This window comes from Xyrauchen texanus, chromosome 19 (genome assembly GCF_025860055.1).
Source record: "Xyrauchen texanus isolate HMW12.3.18 chromosome 19, RBS_HiC_50CHRs, whole genome shotgun sequence".
In the NCBI taxonomy this organism is placed as follows: Eukaryota; Metazoa; Chordata; class Actinopteri; order Cypriniformes; family Catostomidae; genus Xyrauchen; species Xyrauchen texanus.
Window position 1 is genome coordinate 11313152 of NC_068294.1, and position 19067 is coordinate 11332218.

At 37.4% G+C, this 19067-nt stretch overlaps 1 protein-coding gene across 2 annotated transcripts in view; it reads right to left on the reverse strand.

The window, feature by feature from the left end:
* The window catches only part of LOC127659915 (PDZ and LIM domain protein 7), a 66921-nt gene that overhangs the window by 23322 nt on the left and 24532 nt on the right, over positions 1-19067 (reverse strand). For both annotated transcript variants that reach the window (XM_052149905.1, XM_052149906.1), the window contains exons 3-5: positions 16103-16254; positions 4247-4277; positions 1827-2020 (exon numbers count right to left, since the gene is read on the reverse strand). In XM_052149905.1, coding sequence (XP_052005865.1) covers positions 1827-2020; positions 4247-4277; positions 16103-16254 — 377 coding nt within the window. The remainder of the gene's footprint in view (positions 1-1826; positions 2021-4246; positions 4278-16102; positions 16255-19067) is intronic.

Consider the following 19067-nt stretch of genomic DNA (forward strand, 5'->3'; position numbering starts at 1 on the left):
TAATCAGCTTAAATAAAAAGCTTGTTAAAATGCAGGACCTTTTCACGATACTTGGCGGGAAAGAGATGTAGACAGTACCCGCAAAGGGACGATGAAGAGGTAAAGAGGAAAACAGATAAAGGCTGAGTGTTCGAGCTGATCCCAAACAGTTCCTCTCTGAGGTAGGTAGTATGGTTATCAGGGCAATCATGTGACTGCCTGTTCCAACAAGCAAAACAGACACAGCTGTTTAAAGCCATACCATTTATTACAAGCATACACAATAAACCCAGCCAAAGTGTGTGTCCGTGTGTGGCATCCTCAATACGCAGTAGGGATGTTCAAAGTACAATTACTTCGGTACCAAATCGATAATAAATTATATGTAATGAAACCTGTCTTTCCACTGTATCTATAGCACGGAGAACAGCCTCATTGCTTTGATACAGCAATTGTGAAGCTGCATTCATGATGATTCGCATCTGGGTGGCAACACCAGCGCCGCTATGAACTCACCAAGAAAAGAGCTTGCAGACAAAAACTTCTCATTCCGCTTTTTGGTGATAGTTAAGATTTGGTGTGCCTCAATGTTAATTAAAACGTGCCTAACATAGGCTGAAAAATACGCTAAATATGTTAATCGTGATTAAGAAAAATTAATGCGTTAAACTTCTAAAATTAAAATCGCATGCAACAACGCATTCATTCTGACAGCTCTAGTTTTAAGAAAATGCTTTTCAAGTGTGGTTAAGATGCATAAACATAGCAGAATTAATGCGTTTGCAAACAAAAGAAATTTAGTGTGGACGTGGCCTTAATTCAATTTGTTAATATTTATATATTTATAATATAATTAAATTTTTAATGTTTTAAATAAGTGCGAAATTGCATTGTTTTAATTTTTGAAAATGCCATACTAGTGTTTTTTAGATGTGTAATCTTAACGGAATTAATGTGTTTTTAAAGAAAACGCTTTAGTGTGGACATGGCCTTTATTTAATTTGTTAATATATTTATATGATCATTTAATGTTTTAAATAAGTGCGCAAAATCAGTTTCTACAATTGTGGAATTTTATTGGTATTGGTCTCGCTTACTGTGACAAACAGTGTTGTTTAAGTTATTAAAAAATGTATCCACTACGAACTTCTAATTACTTCTTTAGAATTGTAATCAGATTACTTAATAGGAAAAGTGCTCACATTACTAAAAACTTTAATTTTAAGTTTCTTTCTTAAACAATTTTCACAGAATTTTGCTCAACAAATAATTAAAAAAAAAATCTTAATTTCCTCCTTGTACATTATCGCACTCAAGTCATACACTCAGCACCAGGCGTTTCTCCCTTACAGTGAATTATTATGGAGTGTTTGCCCTTCAGCTGACACAAACACAAAAAGGCATATATAAACAAAATGTTTCAAATTCTAACTTAATATTACTATTTCGAAATGTGTAACCCAAGTAATTAACTATAAAGAAAAATTTTGACTAAAGCATAATTATATTACAGTAACAAATTACTTTGTAATCAGATTACACCCAACTTTGGTGACAACCCTACTTTGCAGGAATGCCACACCAAATATCAACAAACTTTACGAGAAAACTCGTCTCCTGCAATCTGGACATCTTTTAGCTCATGTACACTCACCCTATGAACTCAAGGAGCCATGGGCATTCTTGCACATCAGCACTGCTGTATCATTAGAAACATAAGGCCTTGGGAAATAAGGCTCATTGCAATTGACTAAGATCATCAAGCAGGTCCTACGGCGATTAAAGTGCTCTTTAAACAGAGATTGAGCAGAAGAGCCTGTCGGAGACCTGGCTGGCTGGTCACCTACCCATTGTGAGGCTGCAGTGTGCTGTTCGACACAAGCGAGCTGACGTTAAGCTTGGGGGCATATGACACCGGCTTGATGATGGGCCCAGTGCTGGCACTGCCAGGGGCTGCGGAGAATGGCCGTGCCATCTTGTTTATGCTTGTACTGGGTGCAAACGAATACTTGGGTTGACTGGATGCAGGTGCAAGTGAATCCTAAGTGTGGAGAAACAAGACACACAGTGCAAAAACAACACCATGCAAATCAGAATGTGCACATACACACACACACACACACACACACACACACTTTCAAAACAGGGTTATGCGCCATTTAGAACTGAACTGAGAATGTCTTAAATTCAGATTAAATTCCTGAATTTGAATTTAGGCAGCAAATAGGATGCAGAAATGTAATTTGAATTTAAACAACTAAAATTAAAAACTTAAATTTATATAAAATCTGCAAGAGTAGCTTTTAATACTACATGACATTTTTATGAATTACCATAAAAAAAAAAAATTTATTACCCATAAACGTGTTATCATCCACACAACATATGGGCTATTTCTAGAAACATGTAATGAAATCTTTAAAATGCCTTGTACAGAAAGTTTTATTTATGTATTTTTGTATGTATTTCATTACATTTCATGGATTAAGATTTATTTTGTGAACCATAGAGTAAACATATTTAATGTCCAAGAATGCTAGAATTGACAAGGTCTTGAAAATGTTATAAATAGGTCAGAATATTTAAAATCAAAATGAATGATGTAATTATGTTTAAGTTTTGTTGCAACACCTGTGTTGGACTTTTTGAATTCATTTTGGTTCAAATTCAAATTCAGTTCAACATCCTGTGGGGCGTGGCCAATTAAATTCAAATTTCAACTCGTGAATTGAAAGGGAAACAATTCTTAGGCTAAATTCTGAACTTTGCCCAACCCTGTTTTACATGCACTAGTGACACCACAGGTAAACGCACAATGCCAGATTCAGTTTTAATGCTTAATCCTCTTCATATGAGAGGATTAACTGCACAAAAGCTGGAAAACATCTATATGTCTTCTCACAGCAAATTACTGTAGGAGCTCAGAGAAAGTGGAGGAGGATTGTTTGAGAAGTGTGAACACACCCTGGTCACAAATATTTATCTTGAGATCAGGCCAAGGTCCATCTTAAAGATCCTCCCTGCATTCCTGCAGCACTCAGCACTTGACTAGTTTGAAATTATAACTATAAATCCACGAGACTGGAATTATAACATGCTGTAACTGTTGGAGACCTGTGCAATGTACATTTGCAACCACACGAGGGCAAAATTTCTCCCATCCAAATCAAGAATTCTGTGTTGCTTTACATTACGGTGTGTTCTTTTTGATTTAACATCAGGACCGCACTGTTGCATGATCTAGAGACTTGTTACAGCATGTGCAAATGGCTGTCTGAGAAAATGTAGATTATATCTGGGGTTGTGCATTCTAATGCAATGGTAATCCAAAATCACTCAAAACAATGTCAAAAACTGTTGGAAGAAGGTTTAAGCAAGACGTTTCATGTTTGAAACAGACAGGCAGGTAGAGCTTCCGCAAAACACAGCAACTAGCAAACGAAAGCCATTTGAGAGCCTGAAACTTACATGAAGACTCTTGTGAGCAAAATCAAATACTAGTTCACAGAAGAATGAGCCTGAAAAGGAGTATGCGAGTGTGTGTGTGTAAGTGTACTTGGCTATACTTTGGGGACAAAATTGTCCCCAGAAGTTTACTAAATCTGACAAAATCTCTTAGGGGATGTCCAGGGTTATTATTTATTAGTAAATGTTTTTGTTTATTCTAAAAATGCAATTTGTCTTTTAGGCAAGTCTAGCATTTATAATTCGTTTTATATAAAAACAACAGAGGTCGAGTATGTCATCATTAAAATAGCTAAGTAACGGCGCGCGTCGTGCGTGCGTGCGTGCGTGCGTGCGTGTGTGTGTGTGTTTTGGTTCGATCTACATTATGGGGACAAAATAAAATTTGGAAACACACATATATTATGAGCACACCCCAACTGTCCCGTAATTCAAACATCTAAAAACATACAATAATAAATAAACATGCTAAATAATGTTTTAATGAAAATGTAAAAATACAAAAAGGTTTCTGTGAGGTTTAGATTAAGGGGTACTAGGAGATATCCTTATCAGTATAAAAAAAATTACGCAAAGAATAGTCCTCGTAATGACAGGAGTGCCAATGTGTGTGTGTGTGCATGTTTGCATGTGTGCATGTGTGTGTCCGCGTGTGCTCATTTCGGAAGTTTTCAAAAGCAGATGGAACCAGAACTCGAACAGATCTTAATGTAATTATTCAGACATCAGGAGCTGGTTGATTGGTCTTGCGAAAGCTCTTTGGTTCTAGTCACGCAGAAGACGGAAAGATTGACTGTCTTACCTTCTGCTCTCCTCCTGCGGGATGAAAAGCTCTGAAGGGAGAAAAAACAGAGAGGAGAGAACTCAAATTGTTGATAAAATTACTGGGTTTCACTACAATATTTATAAAATGTTAATAAGAGAGACTAACGGTCAACAGTCAGCATTTGCGCCAAAAACAACAAGGCTCAAGGGCTTATGCATGTTCTCTCTGGACCTAAATTTCATTTGATCAGTCTGTATGGAATTCTGCAGCTGTAAAATGTGAATAAATGCAGGACTGTGATCCAAATGGTTTCGAGAAGGCAAACATAATATTAACGTGTATGATCCATCAGACATGGATCATAATTAGATGATATATGTGGTTTTTGGAGTCATAACAATATCAATTCACTAGAATTCCCAAACTTTTTTTCCTGTATGTTTTTCTCTTTCTTCCCAAATCACCAACCAGAAAGTACCAATCACCAACATAGTACACTGAAAACAATTATAAGTTGACTTTACTCAATTGATTGAGTAAACTCGTTCCCTCAGATTCATTTAGTAATGGTGTATCCAAAACTTGTCTAATTAAGTTCACTTAACTTGGTGATCATATAGAATTAACTTAATGATTTAAGTTAGCTAACTAGATGCAAGTAGACTTAACTCAGATTTGCTATTTAAATATTGTTGTTATACTTTTTAAAAGTTTTAATTGAAGGGACCAAAATTAAGATCATACAATAACACAGCTCAAATAAAGATTATAACTGATTTTACGTCAGTCATTTAACAAATAAACCCATTACTCCACAGAAATGTACAGACACATGTACTTCAGTTGCACATGCACAAGGAGAAAACTGAGCTAGAGTTAACAGGGTCAACTTGACCAAAGTGAACACAGATCACACCAATTGTGACATCACACGACACATCACACGAAACAACCATAAATAATCCTACAAAAGAGCTAAAACATCTATGAATTATTAATAACAACTATTTGAATGCCCCATTTGTTCCCTTTAACCAAGGAAACATAATGGAGTGGTGGTGGTGTAGTGGTCTAAACCACATAACTGGTAAATTGGTAATCAGAAGGACGCTGGTTCAATCCCCACAACCACTACCATTGTGTCCTTGAGCAAGGCACTTAACTCCAGGTTGCTCCGGGAGGATTGTCCCTGTAAGAAGGGCTCTGTAAGTCGCTTTGGATAAAAGCGTCTGCCAAATGCATAAATGTGAAATGTAAATGAAATGAAATAAGGCATTATGGGTATACCTCATAGTCTCAATTTTGTACTCAATGGCTTGAATTCTATGAAATTAAGAAAAACAAGTTCAAGTAACATAGATATTTGAATTATGAGCCCAAAACTTGACATTTCAAGTAATGTTTTACCGTCTAATTTGTCCCACCAGGGTTTCATAATGAACCGAAAATATTTTTTAATTGAACATAAAATATCTCCAACGTTGTATTTTGCGCCCTTGCTTTGGCAAAGCATCTCTTACTCCCAGTCAGTCGGCCTCAACCCAACCCCCCGCTGCACACACACACACACACACACACACACACACGATTTGTTAACGTTATTACCAGCTGCTCTGCCAACGAAAATACTTTAAGCATCTGAGCAGCAAGTTCAAAGCAGGTAACCGCTTCATTTCTTTGATTGCTCACAGGGCTCGACATTAACGCTTGTATGGGACAAGTGGATTTATGAAGGGGCAATTGAAAAATGATTTTACTTGCCCGACCAGACAAGCAGACTGATTAACACGTAAATAACAAAAACAATTAAAATATAACTAATATATATATATATATTAGGGCTGTCGATTTAACGTGTTAATAACGTGCGATTAATTTTACAAAAAATGAACGCATGAATGCATTTAATCGCAATGCTTTCCTGAGAAATGCAAGCTTGTAGTACCACCTGTTTACTCCAGAGGGCAGTAAGTGAAATGTCAGCTGTGTGAGCAACACACAGTTTATTACAGTGAACAAAACATTAACAACCCTTTCAGCGGACACACAACACAAACATGCGTTATGTTCTTGCGTTCAAAACACTTGAAGGAGCGCAAATCCGAACTAAGGGATCTCAAGAAGTGTTTAAAGATTGAGTATTAAACTATATTTAACTTGACACAGTGACCTAAACATTTTATTTGTATGACGAACACACCCGAGACGTGACACAAGCATGTCTGACGCAGGTCGTATGGTCTTTACCTCACAAATATTTAATTACCAACAAGGTTAAGGAGGTGTCCTTTAAACTGTTACACCGTTTTTACCCAGTCAATCTTTATTTAAGAAACATGCTCCCTGAAATAGATCCACTTTGCTCCTTCAGTAATGTTGTAGATCACCTTTTTTGGGAATGTGTCCACATTGTAGTATTTTGGAGAAAAGTTTGTTTGTTTGTACGTACCTCTATTTTAACTAGTTTATCTTTGCTTTATAAAAGACGTTTTATTTGGTTTTCACAGTTTTGATAACTTAATACTTTCTGATGAATCCGTTTATTTTTCTTGCCAAGTTTTTTATACATAAATGTACATTTATGTCTATAAAGCCCCTATTTGCACTTTTTTGTAAAGACGTAAAATATTATTTAAATACTCTTTGTACCTCCAACAACTCCACAGCATTGAAAACTATTACACTATGTTATGAATATCATGTCTTGGCATTATTGTAAAATATATCTGTAGTATTGTGCACTATGTATACCCCTGGCTTGTTTAAAAAAAAATTAAAATTAAAAAGTCTGACGCAGGTGTACATTGATGGGTCCTTAAACAAGCCCTCATAATAAATCTCCAACTGATTGACAAATTCACCTGAGGAATGGATTGCTGTGAACTGTATGCCAATGATTGACTTAAGATAATATGGTAGTAAACAATACATTGAATTCTAAAGCCGCTTTTTGTATTGTCTTATCAATGATTATCTCTTCTGCTACAAGAATGTAATGCATTTTAATTATCTGAATATATATATATATATATATATATATATATATATATATATATATATATATATATATATATATATATATATATATTATATTTAAAGATAACTATGTATAATTATTTCATCATTATATATTGAATTATGAGGGCTCTCTCAAATATTTTTATATGCGATTAATTAATCGGGACACCTTGTAATTAATTTGATTAAAAATTGTAATTGATTGACAGCCCTAATATATTATATATATCTAAATAACTGTGATAGCCAAGGCCTGTGTTACTTAATAGAAAGTTCATATTTTTATTCTGGTGTTGAAAGTAATACGGAGCACATCATTTTATAATTCGCTAGTGATCTAGTAACAGCTGCGCCCTGTTTGAGTGACAGGTTGCATATGTGTGCGCGTGGAACATGCGTGTGTGTGGTGAAAATTCTCACGCTAATGAGCATCTGAGCGGTCAAATACATTTCAAAATCAGGGTGAGGTATTCATGTAAACACCGAGAGTGATGTCTAAAGTGAATGTAAACAGCAGAGAAAAATACTCCTCTAGTACACTAAAGAGGCTAACTCCTAAAGCCAGGATAACTACAAATACATTTTAATAGAGCTGGGAATGATTGATTGCAGGAGGGTTCTCCATCCAGCAGATAAACAATTCACATTCTACTCAGCAAGTCAATGAGTCTATTCAAGAATTTACCTTTTTTATTTGTAATTCGGACAGGCACAAAGACTGCAAGATAGGGATCAGAGATATCTCTGTTTACTTTCATCTAGACAATAAAAAAAAAAGAATAAGCTTTGGTGACTTAATACAAGTATTTTTAACGATAATACATGCAAGGAATATGTGCAGAGACAATTTAGAGACTATATGGATAATAACATCAATGGGGAAGAATCAACAAGTGTTTTATGGGATGCTGCAAAATCGGTAATTAGAGGAAAGCTTATAGCCCTCACATCACATAGGAAAAAGGAAAGATGTAAAAAGCTGCTCGATTTACAGGAAAGTCTCAGTGTCTTAGAGAGAGAACACATTGAAAAGAAGGAACCTCATATATTAAATAAATAAGCAACGTTAAAAGGGAAATAAATAAACTGGGTGAGGAAGAACTAGAGAAAAAAGCCAAATTTGCTAGGCAGAGATACTATGAAAATGGCCCAAGGGCCTTGAAGCTCCTGGCATGGTTAAGGAAGCAGCATGCGGAGTACTATATGTGAAATTAGGGATCCCAAAACTAAAAAGATATGTCACAAGCTAAAATATTTTTGAGAATTATTATAGACACTTATATATGGAACCAAATACAACCAGCTCACAGAAAATAAATGCATTTCTAGAGTCAATGGATTTACCCTCCATAGGTGAAGAATGGAATAAAAGCCTTACTGGCAGAGATTAAAAAGGAGGAAATAGGGAAAGCAATCTCTAGATTAAAGGCAAACAAAGCACCGGGAGCAGATGTCTTCCTGGCTGAGTGGTATAAGGCCTTTAAAGACCAATTAGTTCCCATACTTTTTGATGATTTTCATTATATCCTTAAATGGAGGGGAGCCACCTAGAACATTTCGATTAGCCCTAAAGAGGGCAAGGATAGAAAGGATTGTAGTGCATTTCGGCCAATTTCGGTTTTGAACATGGATTATAATTTATATGCATCAATACTAGCTAAAAGATTGGAACACATAATACCAGAACTAGTAGATACAGATCAAACAGGTTTTGTACGCAACAGACAGACACGAGATAATATTAGGCAGGAGCTGCATGTAACTGACCATGTGACTAAGGGGAATGCCAAAGCTATAGTAATCAGTTTGGACACGGAAAAGGCATTCGATTCAGAAAACTCTATATAATTTACCAAATGCTAGAATAAAGATCAATGGGCATCTTTCTCAGAGTTTTAATATGGAGAGAGGCTGCAGTCAAGGCTGCCCTCTCAGCCCGACACTTTTCTCTCTATTTACTGTATTGAGCCCATAGCACAGTTTATTAGGGATGACAATGGGATAAAAGGAATAACGGTTGAAGGCTTGGAGCAGAAGATTTGTTTGTATGTGGATGATGTGCTGCTGTTTGTTATGACACCAGAGGTTAGCATCCCTAGGTTGATGTCCATTCTTAAAAGATTTTGAATTTATTCTGGATATAAATTAAATGAGCAAAAAACGCAAATTTTAAGCTATAACTATACCCCCCAGAAAAACATGCTTAATAGATTTGAATTCAAATGGAACTCATCAGATATCAAGTATTTGGGGATCCACATAACTAAAGATACCTCCAAAATATATGCCAGTAATTATAGGCCTTGTGAATGTGCTTCCCCGACTCATATACCTCTTCCAATCCTTACCAGTTGAGGTGCCACTGAAACAATTCAATGATTGGGATATGTGGATTTCACAATTTATATGGGGGGAATTCACATGACCATGCTTACCAGATTACTAGAAGGCGGCTAAACCAAGACCATTAGCGTGCTGCTGTAACCCAGAATATATAGCGAAGTGGAAGGACTTTGAGGTCTCCAAGTTAGAGATCTACTACAATTAGTATTTGGTAGCAAAACTTTGTATGAGCATCACTCTAATAATTTAAATCAATTGACTAAAGTCTCCCTTAGAATCTGGTTTAAGGAGTGTAAATCACCATTACTTGAAAGACAAGCTAGACTACTGAGGTGGGTCACTTTTGACCCCAACTTTAAGCAAAGATTGATGGGAGGTTTCAGCACTGGTACATCACCTACTTCTGTTCAATTTCATCAAGGGGATAATTAGATAACTTTCGGAAATATATAGCCTTCTAACCTTCTTACTTCTTATAACCAATTTAATTGATATATTTATTGACATGTATAAAAACAAGGATAATAGGAAGCTGGTCTCAAAATTATACTCAGCCATCCAATCCACTAAGAAACATTCAACAAATAAGGTGAGGTTAAATTGGGAGAAAGAATCTGGACTATCTATTTTGGAGGAAGACTGGTTGATTGTGTTCTGTACGGTCTACTAGTTCTACTAGTTCGGGCCTCTGGAAAGAATTCTGTGGGCGGAATCTGATAAGATATTTTGTAAACCAAGATGGGTGAAATGGGAATGGCTTTATGTTTGAGGAAATGTGGGGAACAGCTGGCAGATCATGTTCATGTATTTTGGAGCTGCCAGGCCATTTGGTCATACTGGCAGGAGATAATGCATTACATATTTGTTGAAGGAATTGACTGCTCTTTCTCCACAATCTATTTGGGCAACATAGCAGCCCACTTGTAAGTGAAAAGACAAATATTTATTGAAGGTGCTATTAGCCTCCAGCAAGAAAGCTGTAACAAGAAAATTGTTACAGACTGAGCCTCCAACAAAAACTGACTGGATGGATATTGTGACCAATGTTCAAAGCATGGAGAGAATGACATTTCTCATTGAATCTACAGATCGATAAATATTTGCAACACTGGGAAAAATGGATTGTGTATACAACTTCATGTGATGTAACTGTCCCATTATTGTAAAGTGGATTTGTATTAAAATGGAAGACTTGTAAGTATAAATTTAAGCTAATAGACCTGCTGCCATGCTATCATTCACACTCGAGTCTCGGAAGGATAAGGTAATTTATCTATCGTGAACGCTTTAGGTGCTGTGACGATCTTTTTTAAATTCACTATTTTTAAATGACCTTTTAGATTTTTTACGGTTCACTGTACCCAAATCCATTTATAAATATATAATATATAAATAATATTTGTAAAAGAATTGGACACTGATGTCACTGCTTGAAATTATATATGACAAATAACCATATATCAAAGCGCCATATCATCTAGTACCATCACTGTACCATAGTACAGTCACAGTACTTTCTTAACAAGGAATTTGCTCTTTAATTCCACTTGTCGCCAATAATTTCTTTCCTATATTGGACAGTTTGACTAGGCTCAGCAGTCTGGAGAAATGATAGCATTCCATCAGTGACCCCATATGAGTCTGCATTTCCTGTGCCTGTAAACCACTTCCTGTTAAACAATGATGGTATCCTCTTAACAGCGGCCAGTATGAGCAGACATCAGAGAGGAATACAGAGGAAAACGGCACAGCCAGGCTGTTTTACAATAGTCATCTGGACAGGAAATGGCACAGGAAATAAACACATCCAATAACAGAGAACACAAACACAGTACTATTGTGCCACATACATTAGCAAAGGAACAGATACATAAACATACTACAATTAACTGTTCTCCCATAATGTAATTTACCAGATTTAAAATATACAAAAACTTTTGTAAATAATATACTTAACATTAATATGTTGACTTTAGTGATTTGCACAAACACTGCATTGAATGCCACGACAGCCAAACAGGAAGGGCAACAAAGAGACATAAAATTGGGGCAATGGTTAAAGACAAAGCTAAAAAGAGACTGTTTGTTTCAAAGTACACTTGCATGCCACAATTCAAGTGGTTTCCCAAACAGATATTGAAACTACAGCATGTAAACCAAAACGGCACCACCCTCAGCCATAAATTATTCTAGGGGAAAATACAGACATGTTCAGACATTTGTCTTCAATTACGCCTTTCTACGAGATACAAACACCGTAATTGTTCTCTGATAGACAGCAAACGATAGCTTACAGAAACTCTGACAACCAAAGCAAACCAAAACTATACTCGAGCTAGTCATCATCTATCAGCGTACTGGGCAAAGTGGTAATTATGAACATTGGTAAACAGAGATGTTTGCACAGCAATGTCACAACAAACTCTACAAAAATGTTAGGTATGACATCATCTATACAATCACTGATATGACAGAACAGGACACAACCGCTTTCTCCACAACTCCAATCAGCTGATTCCACCAATCAGAATTCCAAATGTTGTGGTATTTTTCTCAGACAAAGAGCTTTCTGGGAACCGACCATCCTCTGTATCAGCATCATTTAATGAGCTAACCGAAGCAAAGCCCCTTCCTGATTTTTCATCTAATACAAGGAAGGTTTAAGTGAAAAATAACATGACTCATGGCCAAAGTTTTAGGGAATATTCACCCACAAATGAAAATTATGATTCCAAACCTGTATGACTTGCTTGCTTCCGAAGAACCCAAAAAGAGATACTATGAAGAATGTTTAAGCTGCTCTTTTCCATACAATGAGAGCAGAAAGTGACATGGGGCTGTTAAGCTCCAAAAAAGGTTGATCTCATGTGAAATTAGTTCGAGTGTCTCATAACCATTTGTGACATGCCAAATTTTAATATTGGGAAGTGTGAATGAGATTTTAGAGCTACGATGGAGGGAAAAATTCTAACAATAACTATAAAACTATGGTTTGGGGGGCCTGGGTAGCTCAGCAATAAAGACGCTGACTACCACACCTGGAGTCACAAGTTAAAATCCAGGGCATGCGGATGGAATCCAGTCAGGCTTCCCAAGCAACCAATTGGCCCGGTTGCTAGGGTGGGTAGAGTAACGTTGGGTTAACCTATTGTGGTCACCATAATGTGGTTCTTTCTCTCGGTGGGTCATGTGGTGAGTTGTGCGTGGATGCCAAGGAGAATAGCATGAAGCCTTCAAGACGCGTGGATTGACGGTCTCAGACGCAACTGAGATTCATCCTTCGCCACCCGGATTGAGGCGAGTCACTATGCCAACATGAGGATTTAGAGCGCATTGGGAATTGGGCAGAAAATGGGGAGGGAAAAAATTATGGTTTGTTGGCTTTAAAAAACGTGTATGGCTTTAGAAAATGTGGAATATAAGATGCGATAGACAACACTGGGGCCTGTTCACACTGAATTAATTTTTACGTCCATCCGCATTCATTTCCCATAGTTTTTCTATGCAAACACGAGCCTGATGGAGGCCTTAGACTGTTGTGCTGGATCTCGCAGTTTTTTCAGCATCTCACGCAGGAGTGACACTTTCTTTAGACACTGTTACCAGTGAAAAAGATCAGCAACTTTTAAAAGTGTGCCAGACACCTGCTCTCTGTTATTTTAGTTGCACTGTGGCAAGCTTCTTTTAGCGCAAGAACGCGTCTGGTCTGAAAGGCACCTTATGGTGTACTTATGTTAATGGCAAAAAAAAGAGCAGTGTCAACATTCGGCCTAACATCTCCCTTTCTGTTCCAAGGAAGAAAGTAAGTCATACGGGGGTGGATTGACATGAGGGGAGTATATGAGGACTGAATTTTATTTTTTGAGTGAACAAACTACATTTGAGATATTGACATCTTATTGAGTCTTGCTAACATGAGCTAAACCAAATTATATTGAGGGAGAGGCTGTAATTCTCATAGCTCAAGAGTTTGTTTGTACCGTCTTCTCTTAAACAGACCATTACTAACCGCTTAACGTGCTTACCTACTGTGATGACATATAAATGATTCACACACCTAAAAAGGAAGAGAAGCACATTCATAACTGCGGTTCGGAGCATCACACAGCTCTTTGTCAGCATTTGTAGATCACAGGGGCGGCCTAATGACAGAGCAGAAAGGAGTACATATGTCACTCTGCAGCTGTGTTCATCTCTTCCCATTACTCATCTCTTAACCACAGATGCTAGACTCTTTCCATCAGCAGCTCTTGATCGGTCTGAGGGCAGTACGGTCCATTTCAAACTTTCCTTATTTGGGCTCTTTTTGCTGTCTCAAGGCACTGTTTTTTTTTTTCTTCTCTTCTCCATGTTGAAAATCAATGGGCAGCTCCAGTCAGGGAGTTACCACTCTATCTCCTGCTTATCTCATCTACCTTTAGCCTAGGTTCATCTGAGCCATGCGTCCAGTCAAAAAAACGGTTTTATTACATCAGAGACAGACAGAAGAAAGAGTGAGAGAAAGACTCTCAGAAAGACATGCAAAAAACATGAGGCCTGAAGTTCTACAGGTCAGTTAAAAGAATATTCCAAGTTCAATACAAGTTAAGCTCAATCAAAAGCATTCGTGGCATAATGCTGAAGAGGGACAAGTTGAAATACATTTTTGTGGTATTCAATATTATACCACAAATGCTGTTGATATTGAACCTGGAATATTCCTTTAATTTGGTTTAAATGTCACAAAGTCCCAGGCCAAGCTGTTATCAACAGGATTGCTATGGCAACAGAGCTGTTAATAAAGAGTAGTTCTTATAGATCTACTCTCTAAAAGCCAGAGAGGAAATTGTGGCCTGAATTAAAATATTAATGTACATGAAATTTGGAACGGTTTAGAACAGCGATTCTTAAACTATGGGTTTATACCCAAAATGAGGTCGCATAACCATACATGTTGGGCTCCAATGCATTTTTTTTTTTTTTTTTTTTTCACAATATAATTTGATATTCAGGCACACTCTTTCTCTGCAATATACAGTGAGGCAGAAGCACAGGTGCTGAGGTGATGCGGCTGAACTGGTCATTCAGATTGACATTTTTCACACTTACTAAAAAGTCCTCACCAATTTTATTTTAAGATATACAGCGCATTCAGAAAGTATTCAGACACATTTTGTTTTTCACATTTATTTATGTTGCAGTCTTATGCTAAATGCACATTTGCCTTTAAAACAGCACCAAGTCTCCTAGGTACAGCTGGATGCAGTTTTTCTTGGTTGTTGACAGATAGGATGTACCAAGCTTCTTGGAGAATTCACCACAGTTCTTCTATCTATTTAGGCTCTCAATAGTTTTTTCAATTGCAATTGTCTCATTTGCTTCTGTCTCTTTATGTATTCCCAGATTGACTTGATGTTCAGTGGGGGGGCTCTACAAAAACATGTTGGCTGCACTGAAGGTTCCCAAGAGCACATCATTCTTAAATGGATGAAGTTTGGACCAACCAGGACTCTTCCTAGAGCTGGCCACCCGGCCAAACTGAGCAATCGGGGAGGGGCCTTAGTAAGAGAGGTGACCAAGTACCCAATGGTCACACTGGTTGAGTGTGACCAAGTTTGGAGATGGGAGAAACTTGCAGAAGGACAACCATCATTGCAACACTCCACAGATCTGGGCTTTGAACTGTTTGGCCTCAACTTCAAGCGTTATGTCTGGAGGAAACCAGGCCCCGCTCATCACCTGCTCAATACATCCCAACGGTGAAGCATGGTGGTGGTAGCATCATGCTGTGGGGGTGTTTTTCAGTGGCAGGGACTGTGACCACCCAATTTTGTTTAAGTGCCCTTTACTCCCATTTATTTTATCAACAGAATTAAAGAAAAATCTTCAATAAATTGTTTTAATCCATGAAGCAAATCAACCAGCTCTAATATGAATCACAGCATTAAACAATATTGATAACAAGCAACAAGTAAAAAGTTTGAAAATCTGAAAAAAAGACAACGCACAATACTGTGTAGTCCATTGTGTACTTTACGGTGTTCTCTTATGATGTAAATGAACTACTCATCCTATAAAAAAAATTGTAAATGCCATATTTGGGGAAAAAGGGGCTTTGCTGAAGGATTGTGGGTATTATAGGGCTTCTCAGGGAATATGTCAAACAAACATTATTTCGAAATAATGAAGATGAAAAATCACACTGACTTATGGCTTCTACAGGACCATCGATTAACACCCTCTGAGCTCAGGGCAGGTCTGTTTTTAAAAGATTTCTTCATTATTGTTAAAAATCTATTTCTCTATAAAGAAATGTAGGCAATATGGCATCTTCAAAGAACAACGTTATGACCAAAGTACACTTCACAATTAACATACAATCACATTTGCTGGAGGGTCAAAATACTACACTAAATAAAAGTTCTGTTTAATAAGTGACTCATCTTCCCCTTTCATGATACTGATAACTAATGATATTTCAGTGATATCTAATGATATTGAAACTCAAAGATACTGATGAGAGATGATGAGAAAGTGTGTGTGTGTACGTACTTGCTAAGAGTGAGAGTAAGGGAGTCGGTTGCGGCTCTGATCTTGTTCTGTGCTTCCACATGGGTCATCTCCTCTGCATTGGCATCACTGATGGACACCACCCAATCTCCAACACCCACTCCGGCCTGGGCTGCCTTGCCCCCTGGGGTCAGCTAAAACCACCAAAGAGAACAAACATTAGAAAAGTCAAAAATAAATCACACAGCTCTCAAAAAGCTGCGCAATTTGAGGTATAATTCATGCCATTTACATGCCAAAGTATAATACATAGCGAACAAACCCCTAAAAAGTACTAATAGTACTTCTCTTACCAAAAAACAGCTAATAAGAACATATGAAGGCATTATTTAATTGATTTAATATTTAAAAGATGCTGAATTTACAATAATTTGTCTCAGATCTGGCGGAAGTCTGAATTCAGGGATATTTACTCAATTAGGCCACCTGCAAATGAGAAAATTAAAGATGGCAACCTTTCTCACAACTTGCAAGCCTGTATTAATAAAGTCTTTCTCTTTTTTAATTGATAAGTACATTTTACTTTTCAGGTATTTGGGTTGCATCAGCTAAATGACAATTTTAGGACTAAAAAGAAAACAGATCAGTATATTAAATACCAACAACACACACTCCGCTTGTCTACTACACAAATGAATGTCAAATCCACACTAGAGTTTGGGAGAAACACTTTATTTTAACACATCATGCTACTCCCACAAGTTTTTTTTCCACAATAACAGAAGCCAGTCTAAAATAATCCTGTACTTTACTGCAGTATTGACTTTAAGAGTTTTATAGTGTAGGGCATTCAGAGAAGACTGTGAACTGCAGCATATAAATCATCCAGAGGCATCACCCAAAAGGAAAAGTGAAGAGAATGTAGGGAAATATGCTTGTGCCGGTCTTACATGGAAATGAGCGTGCAAATATCTGAATGTGGAAATTGTTCTGTGCTGTTGTCCAGACTGGAGTGAGTTCTGTTGAACTTTATACTAGGGCTGTTGATTTAACGTGTTAATTCAGTGCGATTAATTATATAAAAATAATGCGTTCAAAATAACCCAAGTAATCATGTCCCCAGAACATAATAAGGAATATTCCTTATCTGAACAATTCAAGCTTGAAGTACTTCCGGTTTCCTCCAGGGGGTGTCAAGCGAAACTTCAGCTGTTTGGGCAATACAGCGAACAAACCACTCTCACAAACAGCAGACAACACATGATGAGAACTCGTTCTTGCATTCAAACACAGCTTGATGGAGCACAAATATGAACAAGGGTCTCAAGACATGTTTTCTAAGCTTCATACACACCCGGCCCCTTACCAGGCTAATCAAGCCTCAGAGGGAAAAGGTCAACGCGGAGCGGCAGTGAGAGAGAGAGAGAGGGGAGAGAGAGATTAAAAAAAAAAAAAAAAAACACTTACTCGCCAGTTCTCAGATACGCCGTAGCTTGTTCCTAGGCCACTCCTCCACCCTCTAACGGACTATAGCCGCGCCTCTCCGGGCAGATCGGAGGCAGTCCTCCAGCCCCTGGCGGACGGAACGCCCCGCCGCGTTCTCGGGGAACAGAAGGGGTCTCCCCCGCCCCTGGCAGCGGCCAGGACCACTCCAGGCGGTCGGTTAGGAGCCCCTTCTCCCCTCGCGGTCGGCGTTGTCCTCTTCCAGGCGGCTGGGCTCCTCGTCCCCCGGATGATGGCCGCGGCTGCTCCGTTGGGGTGGACGGTAGTGGCGAGAACTCTACTACGGCGTATCCCTCCTCCTTCCCTGATTTCGACACCAGTGTAAAGAAGTCAATGGAAAGGAGGCGACGAGAACCGGCTTGACGATACAAATAATAGTTTAATATAAAACTTAAAACAGAAGACACAAACACATGACGGACATGTCCATAAACTATCTCTCTCTCCCGCACAATCCTCCGCAGTCGGATTTTATCCGTCTCAGAGGCTTGATTAGCCTGATAAGGGACCAGGTGTGTATGATCACGACCCGGCCCTGCCCTCCGCCCTGCCATAGTATCATGAACAAACAGTTAAAAATATATTATTTACAGTATTTATTCATCTTTGTTAATATTAGTTGATTGTAAGTTCATGTTAGTTCATAATGCATAAACACAACTTTTTATTTGAGAAACGTATATGTTGAAATTAACATTAACTAAAATTAATTAAAGCTGTAAAAGTATTGCACATTGTTAGTTCAGGTTAACTAATGTTGTTAAATAATGGAACCCTATTGTAAAGTGTTACCGTAATTTTTTATGCTTTACTCGTATGTCACAATGAGTTAATGCATTTTAATGATCTATATTATCATTTTGTATAATATATATTTACTGTATATTGTATTTATAATTATTTAAATATAACTATTTATAAGTATTTAATTATTATTTATTGATTTAATAAATTATCAATTTATTTATTGGGCTTTCTAAGCAAATATTTACATAGGCGATCAATTGCGATTCGTTCAATGAATTAATCGGCATACCATGTAATTAATTAGATTAAAAAAAATGTAATCAATTGACAGCCCTATTTTATATACCCAAAAATCCTCTGATCTGATTGGACAGGTAGCGTTCGAAGAGTGCTGATATTTAGCATAACAGCACTGGAACGTTTTCCTGTCTGTATCGCTCCGCTTGTTTAAGACAAGTTTAAGACATTCCAGAAAGGCTACCGGTCGTGCATTGCTCTGCAAGACAAATGGTTCATCCTGCTTTAAAAATAAAATTACAAAATGTACAAATTAATTGATAATATTGTGTCTAAGGGTATATCACTGACTCAATCTATGGAAGCATATACTGTATATCCCAGACTTTATAGCTTGCAAGGGCTAAGTTTGAAATAGCAGAAACAAAATATAAAACTCAATGACTTAGCCTGTGTCTGATGCCTTTTGGAAAAATAAGATCTGTTTCGGTTTTAGATAACCATGGAGCCAAGTGTGAAT